This window comes from Stenella coeruleoalba, assembly GCF_951394435.1.
Source record: "Stenella coeruleoalba genome assembly, chromosome: 19".
NCBI lineage: Eukaryota > Metazoa > Chordata > Mammalia > Artiodactyla > Delphinidae > Stenella > Stenella coeruleoalba.
In genome coordinates, this window is record NC_137165.1 from 35,886,328 (window position 1) to 35,913,337 (window position 27,010).

The window sequence follows — 27,010 nt, forward strand, 5'->3', positions numbered from 1 at the left end:
TTCAGACTTAAGAAGCAGCATTAACAGAGTAGAAAAGGGCAAAGACTCTGGAGCCAGGCTACTTGGGTTTGAGTACTAGTTCCATCCCATATTAACTGGGCCGGTCTCTCTCTGTCTCAGTTTCCTCACCTATAAAATGGGAAGAGTAACAGTATTAACCCTTACTGAAAGCCTGGCACATAGTAAGCACTATACAGATGACTGTTGTTACTAAGATTCTCTACTAGTCCTTGTACAGAAAATCTAGAATTAGGAACGTCTGATGGTTTATTTATACCCTGCCCTGTTCTAGAAATGGATTTAGCAAATCTTATAAAATACATCTAAGGCTAGAGAACATAAATTAGAAGCAAAGGCAGAAAAATGCAAGCCACGATGACCCACACATTTTCTACGGGAGATCCTTAAATCTGATTCTAAGGTTTCAAACATCTGATATGAAAAACAAGTCTAGTCAGATAAGCCATTCAGAGGGGCAGTTAATTACACACTAATGCATAAGAGAATCCAAAACTGGTTAGGAATTTTTTTATGGGGTTTCATAGAGAAAAAAATATATAATGGAATAAATACTTTGATAACAGACCTAAAGAGGATAGTTTCTCATGACAACCCTTACTACAGGATGATGATATTAGTGTAATTCAGTAAAAACTATTCTAATAAGGGTCAAATACAATGCAGTCTAGATCCCCAGCTCTCTACTAATCTGGCTTGATTCAGTGGTAAATTTCAACATCTATAAGAACATAGGGAATCCTCCCTAAACACTTTATCTCAGGCAAATACTGTAATAAGAGTGAGTTTGAACTCTGACAAGAACCTAAAACACAGCTCTCCTATGCTGCCTGTTAAATACAGATACAGAGGCCTTAAGAGACAATGGAGATGAAGGCAGGGTTCAGAACTTGTGAATACAATAGATATCTACCAAAGACACTCACTTGATTATGAGGCTAGCCTTATCTATTCAGAAGCGAGTAGACAGGATTTCCCTGGTCACACAGTGGTTAAGAATCTGCCTGCCAATGCAGGGGACACAGGTTCGAGCCCTGGTCTGGGAAAATCCCACATGCCACGGAGCAACTAAGCCTGTGTGCCACAACTACTGAAGCCCACATGCCACAACTACTGGAGCCCGTGCTCCGCAACAAGAGAAGCCACTGCAATGAGAAGCCTGCGCACCACAACGAAGAGTAGCCCCTACTCGCTGCAACTAGAAAAAGACCGTATGCAGCCAAAAGTAAATAAATAAATAATTAAATTTAAAAAGGGAGTAGAGAAGGAGCAAAGCCAAAATTCTTTTTAGAAAATTGTTCTAACTCCATCTTAACAGAGATACAAATGGGTAATAAAGGGTCTAGACTAGGAAACCTAGAATGCTCAATATAGATAATATTAAATAACCATTGCCTTGATGGTTATGGAAATCGCTTTGCTTCAGGCAAAAGGAAGTTTTAGAAAAAACACTTCAAAGAGCTCTAACAAATAAATTTTAAGAGATGTAAAATTAGTAATAGGAAAGGTGTATCTATTTTCCAAGGTGGATGAATGTCAAGTGGCCTCTCAGCAGTTAAGATGACTTTGACTATTCCACACATACATAAACACAGAATCTTCAATTTGGCTGAGGCATGAATCTGTCACACAATGTAAGCCGAGACAGTCTCTTACCTGCCGAGTGATTCTAGGTCACCACCCAGCACTCCCATCTCTACATTTTCTCTTTCCTTATTTTCTACTTCTTGTGGTAACTTTCATGGAGAGCCAGATATTGCTGATGCTTTGAAATGTGGCCGTCAGGGGAGAGTTAAAACTTGAGATACTTTAATAAACAGAAATCCCATGATTCTTGAAGAAAATGAGATTTCTGAGAAAGCTAAGAGACTGTATAAATAGGTATTTATCTGTGTTCAGGGAGTTTTCTGAAGTGTTAGTACATAGGCCTCATTAAAGTCAAGTTTACTATATTACCATCTAGAATAAACACAAGACTTCTTTGAATCTGGTTAACTTATACAGAGCTCTTTCTTTCATAAAGGAGAGAGGCTCCAGGGCCTGTAGCAAAAGACAGAAATGAACTTCAAGGCCCTAAGATGAAGTCAAATACATGGCTAATTTAATGGCAATCACCCTACGGAGTCTGTAACAAGCACTACATGATTAAGAAGGGGCAATTTCTATTCAAAATGGCCCCCTGTAGATGACCTATTAAACATTAATGTGAAAATTAACGTCTAACCTAAACTATTTTGATTCAGAAGATGACCAATTTCTGCTCTTAGTGCCAAGACATGCCTCATCAGTGGTGGACAACCTCCCAGTCCACTTTTCATGGACAGATGGTGAGCCATGGCCTGCCCTTGACTCCACATACTCATATGGATGCTTCTTCACACTAACCATAATGGGGTCAAGTGAAGGTTTAGAGACTTGGGGAAATAGCACATTAAAAAGTTCATTCATAATTTGTTGGAGAAATGGAGAAAACTGAGAGGTACAAGGGGTGGAGTGGGACACCTCTATTTTCTGTGAAGTGAATTTTCTGACATCCTTTAACTCAACTACTGTTGGTCAACTGCTCCTTAAAAGATAATCAAGTGATAATTCTCAGTAATGCTTACTTGCATCAGTAATCAGACAAGACAATTATCTTAATTTTTAGTTTCAGGTCTTCTTCACATTTGAGTTCATTGATTGTAAAACATCTGTACTTGAATCAAGTGTCAGAAAGTAGCCTTTGACTCTAACAGTTTTCTTGGCTGTATTTTTTTCAGAGTTGTATAGCATATCCTATAAACAACTTATTTAATAATGTTGTCTGCTTTATAGTATTCCATTAAGTATTCAAATGCCTTATCTGCCCGTCAAACTTCTTTTCCTTAAAATGGATTCCTGGCATTTCTAAAATTAAATTCTGTCAGAGGAAAGAAGAACTTTGCATTTATCATGTGCCAAATGATGAGCTTTGACCACTTAACAGATGATGTATGGGCAACTATTCAAGGTTCACATTTGTGGTCTCAGTTTGGAACTGGTTTTCAAGAAGTGTACTAAGTGCACACCCCAACCGTACTAATTAATTACAGGATTTACCATATTTAGTCCTCCAATTGTGCTCATTATTGATATGAAATAAAGCTCCTCAGAGCAAAAAAAAAAGGAAAGATGACAGCTCAGAACTAGGTTAAATAACTATAAAAGAGTTCAAATGCTGTTAATATACAACTATAAAGAGATGAAAGGGGAAAATGGTAAATTGAATATCTGAATCAGATTCCATGTGTAAACACACATCATAACTCTTGACAGCCTGCTAAAGCCAGCCTGTTCTCAAATCTAATTAAGAACATTACTGGATCATGATGGACTGATCATTATACTAGTTACGTCAGAAAAAGTAATTACTTTGATTTCTGTGTATCCAGCTGGTTGCCACATTCCTGAAATCAGAACCCTCCCTAAAAGGACCAAAAATACTAAATAAATAAGGAAGCAGCATTAGCACTTTAAAATTACTTAAAGAGAAAGGCAACTTATCTAGAAGGCAGAACAGCACACGAGATATTTGTCAAAGCATTTACCATCTCTACAGGGTACTTTCATTTGAAAGCTGAAATTAAGTCCCCCAGAAGGAGATACTGTGAGACTCAATGTCATTTTCACTAAGTCATGTCCTTCGTTAACACTAAAGAGTCTAAGTTCAATTTTCATGAATTATTATTAAAACTGGAGTCAGTCAATTCATTTAGAAGCCATACAACCAGTTCTAATTCAGCAGAATATGTAAAAGAGGCACTGTTTTTATTTTTTTAACAGAATCTAAACTCCTTCCGTTTAAAATCTCTGCAAATGAACCTTCTTGGAAGAAGTTTCACAATTTCCTAGAATTTAAAACAAGACAAATCAACTCCATGCTTTTTTCAGACTTCTTACCTGTGTTGCCAAACTCAAGACCTGCTGTACCAGCTCCTGCGTTTCTGATGGTTTCTTGAGAAACAGCTTCACTATGGCAGTAAGCAGAGTGAGCTGTACCTAAGCAAATGTAATTTAATAGGTAAAGTGAAAGACATTTGCATTATTCCACACCATGAATTCCAAAGTGATATTTTCCCAAATATGACTTACTATGAGGTCTTTCTGATTTTGATTAAGAAACAAAGGTTAAAACTCAGCCAATATCCACAATAGCAGTCAAAGGTTTTCATCAACTGAAAACTCACTAGCCTCCTATCTCCAAATTGCATTTTTTGGCATCAAAAACTGCTGGTTTGTTTCTGGCCCAGATAATCACCTGTATTTCTTAAAGTACATGCTAACATACTGATGGCAGTAAAACTGGTTCCTGACCAAATTCTTTATTATTTACTTCCACCAAAAGCTACAACTTCCAGGGAATTAGGGAATCATTTATCATACTGAGGCAAGAGCCAAGACAGTAGAATTATGCCAGATCACAACCAGTTAAGAGTGGCATGCTAGGGCTTCCCTGGTGGCGCAGTGGTTAAGAATCCGCCTGCCCATGCAGGGGACACGGGTTTGAGCCCTGGTCCAGGAAGAACCCACGTGCCGCAGAGCAACTAAGCCCATGCGCCACAACTACTGAAGCCTGCGTGCCTAGAGTCTGTGCTCCGCAACAAGAGAAGCCACCACTATGAGAAGCCCTCGCACTGCAATGAAGAGTGGCCCCCGCTCGCGGCAACTAGAGAAAGCCCGCGCACAGCAACGGAAGACCCAATGCAGCCAAAAATAAATAAATGAAACAAATCAATTAAACACACAAAAAAAGAATAAAATTTTAAAAATAATAATTAAAAAAAAAAAAAGTCGCCTGCTGAACCATGAAACTACTGGCTGGTATATGTTCCTTGTAGGGCCTATTAAAATTACTATGATAGATTACACACATGAACTTCAATTTGCAGTGAGTACAAATGCCGGGGAAAAAGCTTTAATAATTTATCTGCTTCTCTGGGCCTTTGACTCGAAGGTCTCTCAGTTTTGGTAGAAGACAGACAGAAGATGGGAAGGAGTCTAACCACCCACAAAGAATCTTTTCAAACTGCACATGCCAGCCTTCACCGCAGACAGAAACCCCAGCTCCAACTAAGCCACAACCATTACTAACAGCAGTGGGTAATCATCTTTAGGTGACAGAAAATTAAAAAGTAATAACTACTGCTCTAAGTCAGTAGTTGTCAAAGTGTGGTTCTGGACCAGCAGCAGCACTAGCATCACCACCCTCAACCTTGTAAGAAATGAACATGCTTAGGCCCATCTCAGACCTACTGACTCAGAAACTCTAGGGGTGGGGCCCAGCAACCTGTCCTTTAACACAGGTTAAACACCAGTGCTTAGGTGCTTCTTAGGCTCATTAAAGTCTGAGAACCACTGTCTAAATTAGGCAGGCTTGTTCCAACAGAAGTTAGCACAACAGAAAAGGTTACCCCTTTTTGGGAGAAAAATGAACATACTATATGTGTATATAAATTCACACACATGAAACTGCCTAACCTTTACCTTTCCTGAAATCGTCCCCAAAACATCTAATACATAAAATATAGATGGGAACTTACCTGGGTGCTTTCATCATGAAAACCTTCCAGGAAGCTCTCTAGTAACTCATCTGCATTGTCAATTCTTTCAGCATATTCTCCCACAATCCAAATCATAGCTGCGCGAGCGTCTGGTTCATCCAGTGAGTCTAAGTTCTCACACAAAGTGGCAATGATACTTTCATATCTGATATAACAAAATGGACTATGGTTACTGAAGGCAAAACTGAGAAGTGTATTTAACAATGAAGCCTACAAAGCAAAAAACCATGGACGAGGTACCCTAAACCACCACCAAACTACAAAGACTTTTAGCCAAGAGAATGTACAGGCTTTAAAGCCAGAAAATTATAAATGTCTTCAATTTTCCTTCAATTATGTTTTAATAACTAGACCACAAATCTTTGTAAAAGCTTATCAGATATTCTTTTCACAAGGAAAAACTAACCTATGGTTTAAGATAATACCACTACCTTACATTTCTCACAGTCCTTCTCATAACTAGATCAGAGAATTTTCCTATTACTTCATTTTACCTTCATCGTAGAGGAACAGAAATTCCACTTTACTATTAGGAAAATGGAGTCAGACAACAATAGCATCCAGAAACAGTAATTTTGCCTCTTATCCACCTATCTCTGCTTTCTATAGAGATCTTTATGTTCCTTCCTCCCAAGGCACCCACACTAATGACCTGTTTTTCTAAAGAAATAAGCAATTCGAGTATTTATTTTTACAGGTCTATAGCTCTCATTCTTTACCATGTTAAATCCATCTCCTTGGCTAATGTGGTTTTTTTTTTTTTTGCGGTATGTGGGCCTCTCTCGTTGCGGAGCACAGGCTCCGGACAAGCAGGCTCAGCAGCCATGGCTCACGGGCCCAGCCGCTCCGCGGCATGTGGGATCTTCCCGGACTGGGGCACAAACCCGTGTCCCCTGCATCGGCAGGCGGACTCTCAACCACTGCGCCACCAGGGAAGCCCAGCTAATGTAGTTTTAAACATCAGAATGAAATTGTATAATAAATGAGATATGGACAACTGAATAATACACTTAATTGTTTGCCCTATTTCCACTGATTAAACCAGGTTCTCGATAATGCTTTCTTAAAATTAAACTATCATAATCCCTCAGTAATACAGACCAGAAATGGACACATTTCTTTACCAAGCATATTAAGATATACACCTCCCCACTTAATCAAGAAGTTTAGAAACCCAACCCTCCTCTTTCCTGGGAGAACGGTAAAAGTATATGATCCTTTTTCCAAAAATACCATTTCTAGAATTCAAAAAAAAAATATATATATATATACAGTATATATAATGCTTAATAAACCACTGCCTTATTAAAATATTTCTTCTAATTCTGAGTCCACCACTAAGCTAACTAACTGTAAGTCACTTCATTTCACATTATCTTTAACGATGATCAGAAGCCTTAGCACAGTTCATCTCTATGATTATAAGGTAAAATGAGATTTAGGATGCTTATAAGATCTGCTCTTATTTCACTCTTTCAGATTCCTTAATTGTTTGCCTTCAAAAGCAAATCTGAGAAAGTATTTTTGTTTCATAACTAAGAGGCCTCAATGTGAAAATTTTTATGGAGTGAAAATGTAGATTTTGTATATCTTAAAGGAAGCAGCTACAATACTTCAGAAAAGGCCTGAAACTCTGACAGTTTATTGTTGCATGTTCTATAATTTTCTACAAGTACTACATAACATACTAAGTGAGTAGTGAAGCTGTCACCTCCCTGGCTTTTACAATAAGGTGACCATATAATTTATTATTCAAACTGAGACGTTTCTGAGAGTGAAAAGGGGCACAATTATTAATTATGCCTGGTAAGAGGCATAAAATGGATTATGCCCAGACAACGTAGAATATATGGGTATCCTTATTTAATAGTAACTTCATCACCAAAGAATCTGGCTAACTTTAATATATGCCAATTGACAATGCATATTCAGACAGAACTTCAATTCTTCTAAAAGTGATAAAGCAGAGTGAAAAATCAGATTTTAATCCTTGTGCTAACCAACTTATACGTTTCTGATTTTTAATAAAGTATTCAATTATGACCAGTTACTTTACAAAGACTAATTCTTACCTAGCCAACCTCAAAGTGCCTTACTTAAACATTTCCTAAATGATCTGAGGAAGAGGGGCAGAAGTATCTGAACGTACTTGTTGGGGTATTTGCGGAAGATATCCCTGATGACAACAATCGCCTCTTGGACCACATAATTTACTTTGGTTTGGATGAGATCAAGCAATGTGCTTACACAGCGCTCTGCAGATTGCTGCAAAGAGGAACATAATGAGAAGTCAGATGACCTATCCAGTAACACAACCTCAACATAAAAAATATTTTTTTGGAACATTCAGGTGTATCAACTAAACTAGACTAAAAGATGAGGCACTTAATTTGACCACACTATACTAGAGGCTGGGTTATCTGATGGAGATATACAGAAGTTCTAGATATACTCCAAATTTGACTCATTACAAGAAACAGTTCAAGTGAAAAAAATCATCTTGGATAGCCAGGATGACAGAAATGAGAAGAAAGCATAAGTCAAGGTAGAAGGAAAGAATAAGAATGAAAGAATAAGCCAAGCGAAGAGGTCTTTATCTGAAGTTCATGAATGAGCACAGACAGAAGGCATCTTTAAACCTCTTGAAATGAAACTGCCAAATTTCATTTGTGCACACAAGCATATTTTCCTGGGAGAAGGTTTACAGTTTTCATTATATTTTCAAAGTTCTCTGTGACTCAAAAAACTCTAAGAAAAATTTGCCATCTTCTGGGCTATATAACTGCAAGTCTATGGCCTTAGGTAAACTGCAACTTTCCACAGCCTATGGCTCATCTATAAAATAGAATTTAATCTATTAGTCTTTCATTAATGAAGGGAATATGGAAGAATACAAGTGACAAAACTAATGTATTGAAACAATAAGTCATAGTTTTTAAAAGGGTTCCAGAAGAGAGATCCTAAAAACCAAGGACTGATTTATCATATATTACAATGTATTATGATGGGTCATTCCATTATATGCCTCCTGATAAGATGCAACAGGAAATTCACAGCAGCATCTAAGAGGTATTCTTGCCAAAAACACTGAATATGAATATTACCAAGCCTCTAGATTTAATTTTCTAAAGGGGATGAAGGAATGAGATAAACAACATCACTAAAATACTATCAGCCAAATCTAGATTCTGCAAAATTCTACAAGCCTAATGAGCTAGTCCTTTCAATAAATGGCACCCAAATAAATAAGTAAAGACTTAAGAGACATATTAACCAAATGCAATGTATAGCTAGCTCTTGTTTAGATTTTGATTTGAACACGGCAACTGTAAGAAGATATTTAGACACGATTAGGGAAAACTGAACATGGACTAGGTATTTAATGAGATTAAGAGTTACTGTTTGTTGAGTGCGGTAACGATATCATGACAATTTTTTTTTAGAGGACCTTATCTATTAGATATACACATTGGACTACTCTAATAAGATCATATCTGAGATCTGCATTAAAATATAACAGTAACCCACTCCCTTGAAGGGGGAGGGAGAGGGAGAAGATCAAATGGGAACAGCAATGTGTTGATATTTGTTCAAGATGGATGGTGGGTATATGAGAGCTCATTAATCAATTTTACCTCAGTGTATACCTAAAAATTTCTGTAATAAAATCTTTTAAAGGTACTATAATTTAAACCATTCCAAGCAATATAACGAAAACAAAATTGCATCTTGAGGTTATTTATATGAGGTCATATATATGACGATTCTGTTCTCTTTTATTATTGTAGTTTTCCCATTTTTGAATTCTATTTTATTCATTTTCAACTAGTTATTTCCTGTGCTGTTATTACAACAGCAAAACAGTTGGGAAATTTTAAATATAAAAGTTATGATAAATTATAAAGCATGTAAGGGTTAAATTATCAAATTAGATAGTACAAATAAAGTACTCAGCATTAAGGCTTGATAGAAAGCTAACATTTACTGAACCCTTAGTTTCATTATTATAATAAAGATAAACAAAAGGCCATCTCCCATGATTCATCAATATTCAAAAACAATTAAGTCTAGGATAGTAATTTTCAAGCAAATTGTCATCTCACCTATATTGCTTTTGATTAAATTTTAAAAACACCATTAAAGCAGTATGGCAGAGGAACAAAAGTAAATATCCAATCATTGTATACACAAAGTAAGTCCAGAAACAGAGAAGGGCATACAGACATATAAAATTTAGTATATGATAAAGGCAACATTTCATAACAGTAAGGAAAGGATGAATTGTTCTGGTGTTTGATCTCCACACTCTTATCTTTAACCAAACCATTGCCATTAAAGTAGAAAATAAAAGTGAATTTTATATAACTTTGAAGTGAAGCACAATTTTCTAGGTGGTCCACTAAAGATATCATTGGGAGAGGGACTTCCCTGATGGCTCAGTGGTTAAGAATCCACCTGCCAATGCAGGGGACACGGGTTCGAGCCCTGGTCCAGGAAGATCCCACATGCCACAGAGCAACTAAGCCCGTGACCACAACTACTGAGCCTGCGCTCTAGAGCCCGCGAGCCAAAACTACTGAGCCTGCACGCCCCAACTACTGAAGCCCAAGCACCTAGAGCCTATGTTCTGCAACAAGAGAAGGCACCGCAAGGAGAAGCCCGCGCACTGCGACGAAGAGTAGCCCCCACTCTCCGCAACTAGAGAAGGCCCACACATAGCAACGAAGACCCAATGCAGCCCCAAATAAATAAATAAATAAATTTATTATTTTTTAAAAAAAAGGTACCATTGAGAGAAAATGGATAGAACTCACTACATAAGGAAATGCAAACTCCTATGCATCAAGAAGTCAAATGAAATCAAAAGGAAAATAATTGGGAAAATAACTATTAATGAAATGAAGGGGTATTAAATGAATTAATACCTTTAATTAATTATAAAAAACTTTAAAAAATCAATGTGGAAAAGATAACACATTGAAAAAAGATACACATGCCATGAAAAAGCAATTCCAAATGGCTAAGCGTAATGAAAAAAATGTCACCTCAACTAGAGATCAAAGATTTAGCTACAAGGATCCTCCTTATAACCATTATTTGGAAAAAGAGCAGAAACAACTTTAAGGTCCATACAGGAAGGGAAAGGCTAAATAATTATGAAGCAATCACACAGTATGTCTACAAACCACTAAAAATGATGTAAAATATTATCAGTAACATGGGAAAATGTCCATGTATAATAAGCAAAAAAAGCAGACTACAAAACATAATAGCATTTGTAGAATGATCTCGTTTTTGTAAAAAACACACCTGTTTATGGAGGACTATGTAAACAAAGACTTAAAATCATGTCCACATCATCTCTGGAAGGGTAGAACAGGGGTAGGAGAAAGCAGAGTGTTCTACTTTTAACTTGTCTTTTTTAATAATTTTATGTAGTAAATACATATGCTTTTTGTTTGCATAAGACGTAAGTCAGTACCTTATCTCGAGCTACAAAAATGAGAAATGGTAAACACCAAAGAACAGAAGAGTGGGAAGTGAGGAATACCTTAACTTAGTGACTTAATCTCTCTCAAACAAAACCAAACATATAAATAAGTCTCGCAAACAAAATCATTTTATTTGTAAGAAAAGGAGGGCAGGGGTTTATTTCCTCCTTAAAGAAACAGGTATACACTGTAATATATACAGCTTTAAATCTGTCAATCATACCTCAATAAAGCTGGAGGTGGGGTGGAGAGTAAAATCTATTAAAAAAAACAACCAAACAAAGAAGAATAGGCAAAAGTTACTGAAAAAACAGTACTATGAAATTGCTTTTTCAGTGTTATTTATTGACTCAATGGCTTATGCTTAATCTTTAACCTAACCAACTTAATATGATAAAATTATACATTTTTTTCACCTCAGGATACTTAAAGCAACAAGGAAACACCTGTACTTACAGTCATGATAAAAAACAACTCCAACTCTTAACACCCAAATTTTACAATAGGCCCTGTTACCTTAGCTAAGCACTACACTAAAATTCTTTTTTTCTCATCTGTAATATCTTTGAAACCAACTACACATTAAAAAAGGGTCAGATGCCCTGAGAGAAAAGCAGCAGCTCAGTCTGGAAGCTACAGAGAAAGGCTATTACAATTCCCTCACTGGTTCTTGCCCTTGTCCCATGGATACGTTAGTTAAAAACAGGCAATCACTGCCTCTCCTGCCCCAACAACTGTGTCTGGACTAGGCAACTCTTTCCAACTAATAATTTTCATGATTTAACCAGTTCTAAGAAAAGTTCTTAGGCAAATCCAGGTAACTGGAGATAAGAGAACACTATCTAAAAGGCAGGATTCTTGAAGGCTGATCTTAAGCTTCCAAAGGAAGTTCATTCCTCACACACTCATATTCCCACCAGGGCACCCTGAATCAAAGGAAGAAGTGAGAGCCACCAGTTCATCTCTTCCAGAAGATGATGGATAACTTTTCCAGTTAGTCACAACAGACGGTACTAACAGCCGCTAGGAATCTAGATGCTTTGAGAACACTTTCTAGTAATTCCAGGGATAGAAAAAATCTCTTTAACTTTGGAATGAGACTCTTTGCAAGAGCACTGTCAGAGAGGTTAGTAAGACAATGACATTCTGGCAGTGAAAAGCACAAAATGACTCTTCTGCTACCAAAATAGCTCTGAAAATTGTCTGCATTAATACCATAAGCAGGTGGCTATTCCACAATGAGAAAAGAAAAAGAAAAAAGTTAAGTAGTGGTGGTAAGTTAAGAAGTGTGGTAGTTAAAAAAAAGATGTAACACATCAAGATCCAATAAACAGATTTTCCCATTTCTCAAATGGAGAAGCAGAAGTATATATTAAGTATGTGAAGCAACTGAGCTGGCAGAACCAGAAGTAGAAACCAGGATTGACTTCTTGCTATAACAACTAGTCTACTAAATGATTTATCAGTGGTAACTATATGAAGCAGCATTCAGTAAATAAAAACAAGGAAGGCCAATTAGGAATTTGGCTTTCAGAGACACTTCTCTGAAACAGCATCTGTTTCCTTCTGTTCCTGTGAAGCACTGGTCATACTGTACAAATTATTTTAGTAACTATCCTTGTGAAATCATATGGTCCAATCTGACTCAAAGTAGAACTGTAGGAACTTCCCTGGTGGTGCAGGGGTTAAGAATCCGCCTGCCAATGCAGGGGACACGGGTTGGAGCCCTGGTCCAGGAAGATCCCACATACGGTGAAGCAAATAAGCCTGTGCACCACAACTACTGAGCCTGTGCTCTAGAGCCCACAAGCCACAACTACTGAGGCTGCGTGCTGCAACTACTGAGGCTCGTGCGCCTAGAGCCCGTGCTCTGCCACAAGAGAAGCCACCGAAATGAGAAGCCCCCATGCACCTCAACGAAGAGTAGCCCCCACTCACCGCGACTAGAGAAAGCCCATGCGCAGCAATGAAGACCCAACGCAGCCAATAAATAAATAATTAAATAAAATGTCAAAAGAAAAAAAAAGCAGAATTGCACATAGTCAAGTAGTAAGAACAAATATGGAGCTCTGAATCCACAATATCTTTGTGAACAGAAGCCATCATTAATTGCAACAAATTTCTGAATGAGGAAAAACAATAGAGGCTTGGTAACTGATGAAGCAGTGCATTGTAAGTTGTAGCCCTTAATACCTACTGTAAGGCTGCAACCAAGCTAGAACCAATCTGCCCTCTAAGACCACAGAGAAGCTCTTCAAGAGGACTTCCAAGTAAAGATCAACTCCCTGCCCTAAAGCAGAAACCTGCTAGTCAACAGTCCTGCCTATGTGCACAGAAGTCCTGACAACTTTTCTGTCATCTCATTTTTAATATAAATAGGCAGCAATTTACTGTAAGTATGGTATACACTTCAATTAAAAAATCATATATAAACATGCAACCATCACCATAAAATGCTCCAGATAGTCAAATTCAAACTGCAGAAACAAAACCAAAAACTGTAACTCACATCACAAGAGATTTAAGAAACTATTGCAACCACAAAAAAAGGAATGCTATGAAAAAGTACCCATAACAAGAAACAGCAATGAAGGGAGGCTGTATGGAAAGACGGCTGTGCAGAAGACAAGAAAGCAACCACTCAGACTGGAGTAAGGACTGGAAGGACAGAGGACTGGAAGAGAGAAGGGTCTAGAACAAAAGAAAAGTTTTATTAATTTGATATTATGCTTGAAAAGCTGGAAGAAGATAGGAGTGCAATGAAGGCACAATGAAATTTTTTAAAAAAAGGCCATTATAAACTACAGAAAAAACAAAAGCCTTTATAAGAAAGAAAACGCAATCATTTGATTGTGTAGGCTCTACATATTTACAGGCATAATACGCACAGCAAGCTTTGCAAGACTCTAGTTGATAGAACAAGAAACAAAGGTATATTATCTCAATTTACAAAGATAATACAGGAACAAAAACCTCATGATATAACTATACAGGGGATCTATACAGAACGGTAGAAGTAGAAGTGATGGAGTATATGAACCAAGTTGCTTCTCTCATAGCGGAAAGTTAATAAGCGATGTCTACAATTGGTAAATCAATAAATAGTAGCATAAGGATATTAGAGATATGGAAGTAATCAAAATAACTAAAACTAGGAACAGAGTTAAACATGATTCCCTCGGGAAAGAGACGGACCAGGGACAGCTGTTTTTCATTAAAAATTCTTTAATATTTTAACAATGTGCTTTATTATTTTGATAAACTTAAAAATGTAAGGAAAGAGGTGAAGAGAATACCCAGAGTCCCACAACGTGATCACAACTACCACGGGACACTTGCCTCCACCTTGATGGCACACCGTCCAATGGCCCGCACAGCTTTGCGCACAAAGTCGACATCCACCTCTGTGGCATATTCCTTCAGTTCTGCCAAAACCTGTTAAAAATCCATGAAGTGAACAATCATTAAGGATTCTCCAACAGCAATTTCATGGCCTAGATTTTTCTGAAGGCCAGATCTTAAGATCTAAGTTATTAGATCTTAACTTGAATCTACTTTAAGTCTGACCTGAGCAATGTTGGCTTGGGATGCCAAACGAATCATGATGTCCAATTTCTCTAGTTTCACATAGATGGGATCGTTGTACTTCACAAAGAAAACTTTGATCTCCTGCTTCAAGATTTCAGGCCTGTGGTACACAGAAACACAAGATAAGTAAGGTGAGGCATATATTGTTATACCCTTCTGAGTCTGCATTAATACCTAACCTGTGCTTCTCTGCTCTCCATTCACACACTCCACTCCAGGGGAAAAAAACTCACAAACTTCCTCTACACCCCTCTAACCAGATCCATCTGGCAGACTATTTTTATCCTTTTTAAGGAGTAAAATATATATTGCCAAGAAGAATCACTGGAAGAACAACAACCTGATCTAAATTACAGCCTGAACCATATTAAGCACACATTAGCTATCATACAACTAAGAGTTCCTTCAGAAAAGGAACTAAACTGTAGAGCAACACCAGGCATTCATTGTAGGAATACTCTAAAATCAACTGTTAGCCTCCTGACCCTGGGCAAGTTGCTCTACCATACAGTATTTTCATTTCCATACATTAAACAGAGTTTTAACACAGTCCTCTTTAATAATGTTATTACGTTTAATTCAAAATTACAAACACTTTAATCACCAATTCATTTTTTCCCAACCTTTTCTGGACGATTAAGTTGATGTTCCTCAGGGCGACGTACTGCACCTCTGGCTCCCCAGACAGCAAAGTGACAAGTGGAGGGGCCAACTTCTTCAGCAGCATATTGTAGTAGTCAGAGTCCTTGGGTAACAACTCTAGAAATTTCATTAGGACTTTTACTGCTGAAAGCACCACTGCTGAGTTGGCATGAGATAGCCGAGGAGTTACCCGCTCACAGATACTGAGGACAGAGAATGAAAATTAGTACCTTAAATTATAATTTCTTTGCTCAATCCAATCTATAAGGTAATGTTGTCAGAGGTTCCCATGGCCCAGGTATAAAGAAATTAGAAAATCAGTTAGAAAAGTCAAAACTCCATACATAGGTAAATTTGGGATCTAACACTGCAGACGCCTCAATCCCAGCAAACTACAAACAGAGCAGGGATATCAGAAGACTTTAGGAAACCAGCAATAAGGGATGTTCAAACTGGAAGGGAACTAGCCAATACCCAAAACACCTGAAGCTCACACCATTTACCTTCCTATTTTATAGTCCTCTCTGTCTCCCCATATTATGTAAGGGCTCCCTGCCTCACAGCCCATTTCTCCTCAGCCTATAGGAAGTCAAATTAAGCATTCTGAGAGTTATTTCATAGTGAGAGATATCAACCAACTGTGGCTGAAGTTTCACTGTAAGATGCAGAAGGAGATGGGCTGACAGGGAAAACCACCCAACCTCTTGTATTCAGCATAATAGGGAATCTCGGGAAGGGTGTTTGTTTGTTTGTTTTTAATAACACAATACCACTGCAATACTCTCTCAACCTCATCCCCTTCTCCTAGTCCTGCCACCTACACTTAAATGTCTCATAAAATATAGAATATTTAGTTATCCATTGAGGGTTCTTCAGAAATTAACCTAATTTTGATAGCTCTTAGGCAACGTGAGTGGCTAGCTGACTCAGTTAAGGACACAAGGTAAGTAAGCTGTGTTTCTCTCCCTTCCTCCTGTATCTACTTGGCTGACTCCCTGACCTCCTTTAGGTATTTATACAAATGCTACTTTCTCAGGGAGACCTTTCCTGATCACCCAGCATATTTGTTAGATCTCTTCCTTACTTTATCTTTCTTGTTAGCACTTATCATCATCTGACCTATTATATGCTGTATTACGTATACATATTATATATACTTCTGCCCTATCCCTCAGAATAAGTGTTCCAAAAGAGCTATGATTTTTGTCTGTCCACTGCTATATCCTCAGAGCCTAGAACAATACCTGGCATACAGCATGGGCTCAATAAATACTTGCTGAGTGAATGAGTAAGTGTGAGATGTCAATGACCAAGAGAAAATAAAATTGTAGGTAAAGTTCTTTCCAGAAGATATTTGTACTTTCAGCGATGGAAAGAAACTATCAGGGTGAGCTTTGGTTAAATCCAGAGGGAACAATTTCCCAGACGAGTGAAGAGCACTTACATTATAGTAGCTCGAGCTTTAGCCGGGCAAGGAAGGTTTCTATCTACCATAATTAAAATGAAGTGGCAGGGCTTCCCTGGTGGCGCAGTGGTTGAGAGTCTGCCTACCGATGCAGGGGACACGGGTTTGTGCCCCGGTCCGGGAAGATCCCACATGCCGCAGAGCGGCTGGGTCCGTGAGCCATGGCCGCTGAGCCTGCGCGTCCGGAGCCTGTGCTCCGCAACGGGAGAGGCCACAGTGATGAGAGGCCCACGTACCACAAAAAATAAATAAATAAATAAATAAAATAAAATGAAGAGCCAACAATTCTTCAGAATTATTTTGCCTAGTACAGTGCCTATATACACAAAATGCTCAATAAAAACTGATGATACCTCCAATTCTGTAAACTAAAATGTATGTATGTGTATGTGAAATTTAGTAGTCAGTATCTGATAGTCAAAGAAAATCTGCAACATTAAAGTGGTAGAGAGCTGAGCAGAACAATCCAGGTGTGCCTTCCAAAATCTTCTCCAAATTCAGACTGATGTGATTCCTATATCTAACGGAAGACATCATACATTTTGCTGGCTCCAACACAGTTTCTCTAGTACTAATTATAGGTATAAGGCAGCTCAATAACTAGTATCAAGCCACTTACTATGTATCTAAAAGAACGAAAATTTTGTTACTACAGTGAGAGACGCTCAAAAAACCTTTGCCAAATGGCTAGGAATTGCTGTATGGGAGATGTGAGACCATTATGAGGGAGAGTTTTTCAGAGGGTTGTAACTATACTGTTCAAAGAAGAAATGAAAAATACACATCTCCTCTTAGGAAGAGCTATTTTTTGCATGGTTTACTCTACCACCTAAAATGTTCCTAAATACATTGAGAAAATACCACAGGATAGCAATATATATCCCATAAGCCACTGATTTTCTCAATGTAACAGACCCTTATTCTAATACAGACTTACTAGAAATTACTGAACCAGGCAAGACTCCTAGATACTATCCAGAAAAACAGACTGACCTCTGAGCCTCCCGGTCATCTTTAGGGTTGTAATTAGACAGGCAGTCCAGGATGAAAATCTGGCCCCATTCGGTGCACTCATTCAGGGCTGTCAGTAGCTTATTAATGTTCTGTGGATTCAGATCGAGTAAGTTGCTGTTTGGGTGAGATTCACTGATTTCAGATAATGCTGCTACAGCATTAGCCACCACCTGGGAAAGAAGCAGATATGACCTTGATTTGTCAAGAACAGTACAACTATTTCTCTGGATCACTTCACAGATCTCAACCCATAACCGTTCCTGAACATTTTACGCAGTCAGCTAGAAAGAGATATACTGCTTTCAAAACGTATAATAAACCACCAATGATGGCATATATAGCTTCCTCATGGTCAGGCAACACAGAATTAAAACAATTCACATATTAGCAGATAGTCCCTCATGACTTACTATTAAAACAATAATAATTTTAATAGTAGTCAACACTATCAGTAGAATTAAGACACATGAACAGCTGTAAAAGAAGTGAAGGTCAGGGACTTCCCTGGTGGTCCAGTGGTTAAGACTCGTGCTTCCACTGCAGGGGGGCGTTGGCTCGATCCCTGGTTGGAGAACTAAGATCCCACATGCCTTGCAGGCAGAACAAAACAAAAAACACAAAACAGTGAAGTTTAAATATGAAACATGTACATTAGGCAATGGAAAGAAAAATGTAGGCCAAACAATTTTATAGGTGTATGGGTGTGCATGTACTGGGGGGTGGGGAGATGATACTTCAGGTGTCAATCACACCTTAAGTCTCAGAGTAAGAAAATGTGACCTTGAAACCATAGTTCACTGTAACATGATGTTGGGAAAGCACATAATCTCCGTGAAATTCAATTTCCTCATCTGAAAATGGGATAATTTAATCCACCTCACAGATTAGCTTTAGTTTGAGGATAAAATCAGATGACTTATGTATAAGTGCTTTCTACAAAGCCTTATACAAAGTTAAGGTGGCAATATTACCATAATTCATCAAGACTAAGTTGCACAGTTTTTCATATTAACATCTCTGAAGTTGGGATATATTTACTAATCAACAGCATGTCAGTTTAATAGGAGGTATTTTTCTTTCTACGTAATACAGGAAATAATAATGCATCTTAGAATCAATGAAATATAGTATCTCAAATGTATCCTTAACTCAGGCAGTATGATAAATGAAAAATTGCTACCAAATATAAGAAAGTACACTTGTATCCTGACTTACAGACCCAGAAATCCATACTAGCTGCAAGAAAAAAAAGTGGACACTTTATCAAAATTACAGATTATGTCTAATTTAACTAAGAAATCTACAACCAATGAATGTTTAAAGTAATTTTAAGATTATAAAGACACCCAAAAATAAACAAAATAGACAAAAAACTATAGCTCTGTACAAATGAATTTAAAACCACATTTTGCAGTGAGGCTCTCAGCTGTCGCTAAATATTAGCACAGTAAGGCTATATATAAATATTCTGTAAGCATAAAGAGATGCAATAGGTAGCAGCTTCATTAATTATGTATATTGAAAAGATTCTCAGAAATGTCAACTCATTTTTAGTTCTGACTGAAGTCCCTGTTAAAAGCTTGAGAAACTAAGAGCTGTATGATTATCCTTTTGCTAGCAAGAGAAGAAACATAACGGTTACAGTTTAGCTATTGATTTTAATATCCATATCACTTGGGTACTCCACAGATTATCCCAGTATATGATTTTACCTAGAAGATAAATTCTAGAGAATATGGTTTTTTAAATCAAATAATACATTCATGACAGTATCCATTAACTAAGATAATGATGCCACAAATGGAATCGCCTTCAGTTATAACTTAGTGATCAGGACAAAAAATTCCAAGATGAAAAAAAATCAAAGGTTCACTTGGTAAGTATGATTATGGATATAATATTCTATTGTTATTAAGACAAATCGAGAAGGATTATCTAGTTCACCTATCACATGATAGCATGCATGAGGTTCTTTCCTGACTTAATTTTTCTTTGCCAACCACACCATCAAGCATGGCCTTTAGTAAAAATTAAAAAGCATGAAAAGTGAAACAATAATCTCCATCATCTCAGTGCTTTACATGCAGGGAAAAGGTACTGTGTTTCCCCTGTATAATACAATTAATACACTGGATTACAGGATAAAGGATCAAAATGTCACACTGGAAGAACAAATGCCTGTTTTCCTCTCTTGCTGCCAACACATGCCCAGTCTTGGTTACCAGTTTGTCCAAAACAAATGTCCTGTCACAACTTACCATTTCTGCCAGTCAAATTTTTTTAATGTTAAAAAAAATTAAATATGAGGTCTGTTAACAGGAAATGTTGAACAGAATGAACAATTAGAATTCCTCTGCTAACATCACAGGTAACTGGAAATTAAACCACGTATATAATGCAGCTAATGAAGTATATGTTCTGGTGGTAAAACAGGCAATTTTCACTTACTATCACATTAAAACAAGAAAAGAAACAGGGAAAAGTAAATCTAATTAAAAGATCCAGAGAGATCAGATTATATGATTATGTTTAGAAAAGTCTGCATGGGGAAAAAAGATCACTGCCAAATGGTCACTGAGCCAATGACTGACCAGAGGAGATACACCCCCAATAACAAAACTCTACTGCTATTCCTCTAAAATTCCTTCTATTCTACCTTTCCGCTTTCATCTCCTAATCTTCACATTCATACTGCTAAGTTTTCAGAAATATACTGAGGTGGGCCCATAAAGAGCTGCTTAGAGTTCTCCTGGTCAGTAAGCCATGCTTCTCTCACTCTAATGGAAACTCAAAATGAGCATCGAATCTCAAGCAGGCAAAGACTGACTTCAAGACAGCAGCTGGGTAGCTGGGGTATACAGGACAACTCACCTGTCTCTGTGTTTCTTTGGAATTTTGTATAGAATGTAGTACATATATTATCTGTTTGTAAAAATAAACTTTAAAAAATAATGGATTGAAACATGATTTACTTCCTCTTCCCTGAGAGTTTTCTCCAAACAATAATTCATTATCAAAAGAAAAAATCTGACTCTTGCAGTAACTGCCCTGGTCTACTAGTGTATTAAGACAAAGGTTATGTCTCTTTCTCTTGTACCATCACTTTGAATCTGAACTAAGACTAACATGCATAACATTTTCCCCCCTAGAAAACTGGCAGTTCTTTTAGGAAACACTGCCATGAAGAGAACAATGGCCTTTTAATTATAATCTCGGAAAAACTGGAGTTCCCAAGAAAGAAAGAGGTTTCTAAAGGAAGTTTTGCTTTAAAAATGGATTTATAAATAGGATTTAAGTGAGTTTTCTCAGCACACTGGTTGAGTTACAAAAAGCTGGCATCTAGGCTACAAAGGAACATATCCCATAGCATCAAAAAAAATTTTTTTAAATTCATCTTGCCTCCCAATTATGGTAAATTCTGTTCTTTGGAAGATTGCAATGAAACATTCCTCCTCCCCATCCCACCCCTACCCCCTGTAGACCTAATATAATATGTATACTTTACAGATACAGATATTAAACACAAACATATACATACATACAGAAGTATGCGTGCACGTGTGTGTGTAAAATCACACTCAATATTAGACAAATTTTTCTCTGCCCTAACTACAGACTCCCCTTCAATTTGACAGTTCACTGTGGACCCTTGGAGTCTGCTGATTTTTTTTTAACGTAAGCAGTTTGTGTTCTGACTTACTTTATACTATGCCTAATAGAATTGGACAAAGAGATAAAAGACAATAATAGCTAAATAGCTAAAACTTACTGAACACTTACTATGCCATTTACCTTCCCAGCAACTCTAAGGTAGTTGCTATCAAAATCCACCTATTACAGATAAGGAAATAGGCTTTAAAAATGAATTTATAAATAGGATTAGAGAAATTCAGTGACTTGCTTAGCCAACAAAGCTGGAAAGGGAAAATGCTTGAATACAAACTCAAGGCCTGGGGCTTCCCGGGTGGCGCAGTGGTTGGGAGTCCACCTGCCGATGCAGGGACACGGGTTCGTGCCCCGGTCTGGGAGGATCCCTGAGCCATGGCCACTGGGCCTGCGCGTCTGGAGCCTGTGCTCCGCAGCAGGAGAGGCCACAACAGTGAAAGGCCCGTGTACCGCAAAAAAAAAAAAAAAAAAAAAAAAGAAAAGAAACAAACTCAAGGCCTGTATCTGATTCTAGTGTCTGAGTGCTAATCACTCTGCCGCCTGCATTTATAGAAGTTCCAAGAGCTGTGAACTTCAAATGGGGGAAAGGGAAAGAATAATCGGAGCTGGGGAGAATAATATAATCAAAACATTATTTCCAGGCAGATTTATACAAGGAGAAAAATGTATTCTCCTACTTTATATATTTCAGAGATAATCACATCCTAGCAGCACTTCAAAGAGGCAAGATTTACTATCCAGCTATAAAATCTGATTTATAAGCTACCCCTGTCTCATATGCAGCAATTCTGAGGACATAAATTTGACATTACTTTTTTTATTTTTATTTTTTTGGCTGCGCCCTGCGGCTTGCGGGATCTTCTTCCCTGCAAGTGGAGTCTTAACCACTGGACCACCAGGGAAGTCCCAGACCTCATTTTTTTTTTTTTTTTAAGGAGCAAGCTGGAGTGGTGGGTATGATTAAAATAAAAATGATCCTGTAAAAAAAGAACTCTAGAAGGAAATCTAGATATACGTTGGGAGTAGAGTATCACAGACAGAAGCTCCTTTAGGAGAAATCTCTCACACATTTCCCTGTCCCTTTGAATGATCTCTCTAATTTCACTCATTTTCATAGCCTCAGAACCCAAGAAAGATAGCACTTCCCAATATAGCGACTTCCTCCTATTAACTATATTTAGAAGACTTTCATTTCTAGCAATGACCTTCAAGGTCACACACTCTGAACAAACACTTCAATTTTCCCACTCAATTTACAATCGTTTTGGCTGCTGCCCCTGAAGACCTGAATAAATTGAACGCAGTAGAATAACTGACCAAAACTATTATAATGGAAAATAAAGGTGATTTGCATACTTTTATCCTCTTGAAAATCAGCAACGGTTCAGAATCTCACTTTCTTCTTTATGGAGTTGCCTCAAATAACACGTTAAAGCACAGGGCATTTATTCTAAGCATGTTTCAGTCATTATCATCTCCTTAAGAATAAAATGACTGGACTTCCCTGGTGGCGCAGTGGTTAAGAATCCGCCTGCCAATGCAGGAGACACGGGTTCGATCCCTGGTCCGGGAAGATCCCACATGCTGCAGAGCAACTAAGCCCATGCGCCACAGCTACTGAGCCTGTGCTCTAGAGCTCTCGAGCCACAACTACTGAGCCCGTGTGCTGCAACTACTGAAGCCCACGCACCGCAACTACTGAGCCCACATGCCACAACTGCTGAAGTCCCCGTGCCTAGAGCCCATGCTCCGCAACAAGAGAAGCCACTGCAATGAGAAGCCCACGCACCGCAACGAAGAGTAGCCCCCGCTCGCCGCAACTAGAGAAAGCCTGCGTGCAGCAACGAAGACCTAACGCAGCCAATATAAATAAATAAATAAAAATTTTAAAATGCATTATTTAAAAAAAAAGAATACAATGACTATACGGTACCAGTTAATTTTACAGTCATGCTTTAATCCAAGACACTGTCCAGACTGCCAACTAATAATATGCTGACTACATGTGACATTCTGTAATGTTCCGTTTTTTTCCCCATCTTCTTTCCCAGAATGAGGAAGCTAAGTGAACACATCTACCTAGTGGAGTCAACACATCCCATTACAGCAAGAAAGTCTGAATATCTGGTAACAAGTAAGATTTAAAAATTAGACTCAATAAAACTCATTACTTACTTAAGGGGCTTACATAAGTAGCTTAAGATGTGTTTTGATGAAATGCGAATATTCACAAAGCTAAAACACTACAAATAAATATCTACAAATGGACAAAAGGCACTCCTAAGAAGCCAAGAGTTACTTGGCACACCAGCCCTAAATCACACAAAAGCATGCTGCAACATGAACAAAACAAAACATTTATTATCACACCATTATCTCCCTTTTGAGAGTAAGTAATCCCCTGCCAAATTAGAGCCTTGAGATCATTTTAAAAGGGACACTAAGAAATGAATAAGCCGTGATCTTTCGGTACACTACTGAATTACTATGTACAACAGATCCAGTTTTCAGGAAGTTGCCTACGAAAACTGCTTTAGGCATATCCTTGAACAATTATCTTTTAAAAGTAATCCTGTAATGATGTGTTAAGTAATATTGTAAATAGATTTACTTCATTTGTGGATAAGCTGCCCTCAGAATCACCCTAAAAAATAATGCCTGGCTTTAAATAATGTATACAAAAGAAGTAAATATTTTGGGGACTTCCCTGGTGACACAGCGGTTAAGAATCCACCTGCCAATGCAGGGGACATGGGTTTGACCCCTGGTCCGGGAAGGTCCCACATGCCGTGGAGCAACTAAGCCCGTGTGCCACAACTACTGAGCCTACGCTCTAGAGCCTGCATGCCATAACTACTGAAACCCGTGAGCCTAGAGCCCCGTGCTCTGCAACAAGAGAAGCCAATGCAATGAGAAACCCTCACACCGCAAGGAAGAGTAGCCCCCACTCACCGCAACTAGAGAAAGCCCACACACAGCAACGAAGACACAACACAGTGAAAAATAAATAAAATAAAACTATAAAAAATAATAAAAACAGCTTAATTTAAAAAAAGAATTAAATACCTTTAAAAAATAAATTTTCCGTTGAAATATTAACCCTTCTAAAATCACTAATAACCAGCACCACGATCACTATACAATAAAGAAACCTTTGTTGTTATTAAGGGCTTACTCTATACCAGGTTCACTATTAAGTGCTTTGCAAGCCCTCTTTTATTTTTCACAACGTTCCAATGATAGAGGCACTGTTTATAATCTCCATTTTGTAGACGAGGATACTGAGATGTTCAGGGAGACCACCAAGCTAAGAATGGCAGACCAGGATACAAATCCAAGTCTGGTTGGTTTCAGAGCCTGAGTTTTAACCCTCATGTGTTAGTACTGGAGTGGAAAAAAAAAAAAGTTCACAGTTACAAAGCACTTTTCTGTTTTTGAGATACTTTCGTGAAGAGTGAGTCAACTCTTTATAAAAGGAAGTGATTAAATGCAATTTGGTATGCTGGATTGAATCCTGGAATAGCAAAAGGATATTTGTGTTGAAACAGGTGAAATAAAGTCTGTACTTCAGTTTATAGTAATGTACCAATGCCAATTTCTTAGTTTTGACAAAAGGTACCATGGTTATGTAAGATGTTAACATTAAGTAAAACTGTGTGAAGATAGGTATATGAGAACTTTCTGTATGGTCTTTGCAACTTTTCTCTAAATCTAAAAACCCGCCCCCAAAATGAGATTTAAAAAAAACCCAAAAACGTAAGTTAGTGATAACTGATAAAATGAAAACCGATGATTAAAATTCCTAAGGTGAGAATACACATAAAAAGATCTCCACAGAGTTTATCATAAAGGAAAACAAAAATTGTTTCTTTCCTCTGCAAGAATTTAAAAACCGAAAAGCACTGAGATGGGCACTTGCCCTTATAACAGAGCAGCCTCCAATGATTCCACTTACTCAACACTCTGATCCTGCAGAAATTACCAGCAACTCATCTTTTAGTACCAAATACAACATTACTTACTTGGGGCATCCAGACACAGACTGAGTGAACATGTTACCTCCTACATCATTCTTACCCAGTGCCTACCACATACTGACACTCTCACACATGTCTAAAATTCTACCAGCTCTGGTACTCCTTTATGGACGCTGGGCATGAAGAGCATCACGCATTTCTAATTTCGCTTCTATATAATATTTTAATTTTATAACTATTCTCCTATTTATTGATATATATTTAGGGATAACAGAATTCATATAATTGAAGTACTAAATTAAATGAGGTCATTAATAAATGATTTAACGTTGCCCACGAGGACAACAAACATATTCTGACAAAAATCCTTCTCAAATTTACAAAGTGATCTAGAGAGACTTCAGTTTTTCAACATTTATCATCTCAGACAGACAGCAAACCACCACAAACCTTCTAAAGTCTAACTAGAAATTACAATAATCAGAAAGTACGTCACGTTAGATCTGTTTCTCAAGAATAGCTGTCAGTTATTAAGCATTTACTATATGTCAGGCATTATTTAAGTTTTTAAAACAAATTAGTCCTTCATGTTGTTGTAGGGGGCTCCCTGTGCACTGCAGGATGTTTAAAGTATCCTTGAACTCTACCTACTAGATGCCAGTAGCAACCTTCCCATCAGTTGTGACAACCAAAAGTGTTTCCTGACAATGCCAACTGTCTCCCAGGAAGCAAAATCGTCCCCAGTTGAGAACCACTGTCATAATCTCACGTGGCTTCTACATGCTGGCTAGCACATGGATAAAATACATACTTTTTCTGAGAAAAAAAAATGTTACTTTTCATAAAACAGCTTTCCAAAATAAGTTCATATTAAAAGAAGCTGGCAGTTTAACTAGAACCGTTGCTAAAGGCCATACCGGGCCAAGTTCTGAGAGCATGCTGCTTGTGCAGAAAAACCCTCAACAAACGAAAATATGTTTCTGGGGTTGTTTTTGTTTTGTTTTGTTTAACTAATTCAGTAGTCTGTGCTTTGGCAGACAGGATAGAGCAATGGAAGAAGGGCATTCCCAGGGGCAGTTCTCAGAGTGATGGTAGAACTCAGAAGGCTTAGAAGACAAGATCAAAGGGGCTAAGGCGCTGAGCCAAAGGATTTAGGAGACCTGAGCTCACAAACAAAAAGCAAAGTACATGTGGTGGGGCTGTCAAGAGAGTCTCTGGAGTGGCAGATTCTGGTGTAAACATTAACTGAAGTTGGAATACCTCAAAATGCCTCTAAGAGAGAAAAGGAAAACCGCAGTAAGGAGGGAAAATCCTAATGCATGGGCAAAAGCTAGAGAATTATCACTATCACCCAAAAGTGTATCTTTCTTGCAAACGTCAATTTAGTGAGACAGAATTCTCAAAACTCTGATTATTTGTGAAGAAATCATAGGAGCTATTTTCCTCTCGTGCCAAAGTGCTTCCTCATTCTGAATACGTTTACTTTCAAAATAATGGACTAATAAATCTGTGTCTGGAAATAAGTTTAGCTTTAATTCCCTCAGAAAGATTTTACCATATGAACCTGTA

General features: G+C 37.8%; 1 protein-coding gene across 5 annotated transcripts in view; it reads right to left on the reverse strand.

The window, feature by feature from the left end:
- Window positions 1-27,010, reverse strand: part of AP2B1 (adaptor related protein complex 2 subunit beta 1) — a 122,632-nt gene that overhangs the window by 68,600 nt on the left and 27,022 nt on the right. For all 5 annotated transcript variants that reach the window (XM_079904150.1, XM_079904146.1, XM_079904149.1 and 2 more), the window contains 7 exons: window positions 17,778-17,968; window positions 15,301-15,522; window positions 14,657-14,777; window positions 14,429-14,524; window positions 7,747-7,862; window positions 5,577-5,742; window positions 3,937-4,035 (listed from right to left, as the gene is read on the reverse strand). In XM_079904150.1, the coding sequence (XP_079760276.1) occupies window positions 3,937-4,035; window positions 5,577-5,742; window positions 7,747-7,862; window positions 14,429-14,524; window positions 14,657-14,777; window positions 15,301-15,522; window positions 17,778-17,968 (1,011 nt within the window). The remainder of the gene's footprint in view (window positions 1-3,936; window positions 4,036-5,576; window positions 5,743-7,746; window positions 7,863-14,428; window positions 14,525-14,656; window positions 14,778-15,300; window positions 15,523-17,777; window positions 17,969-27,010) is intronic.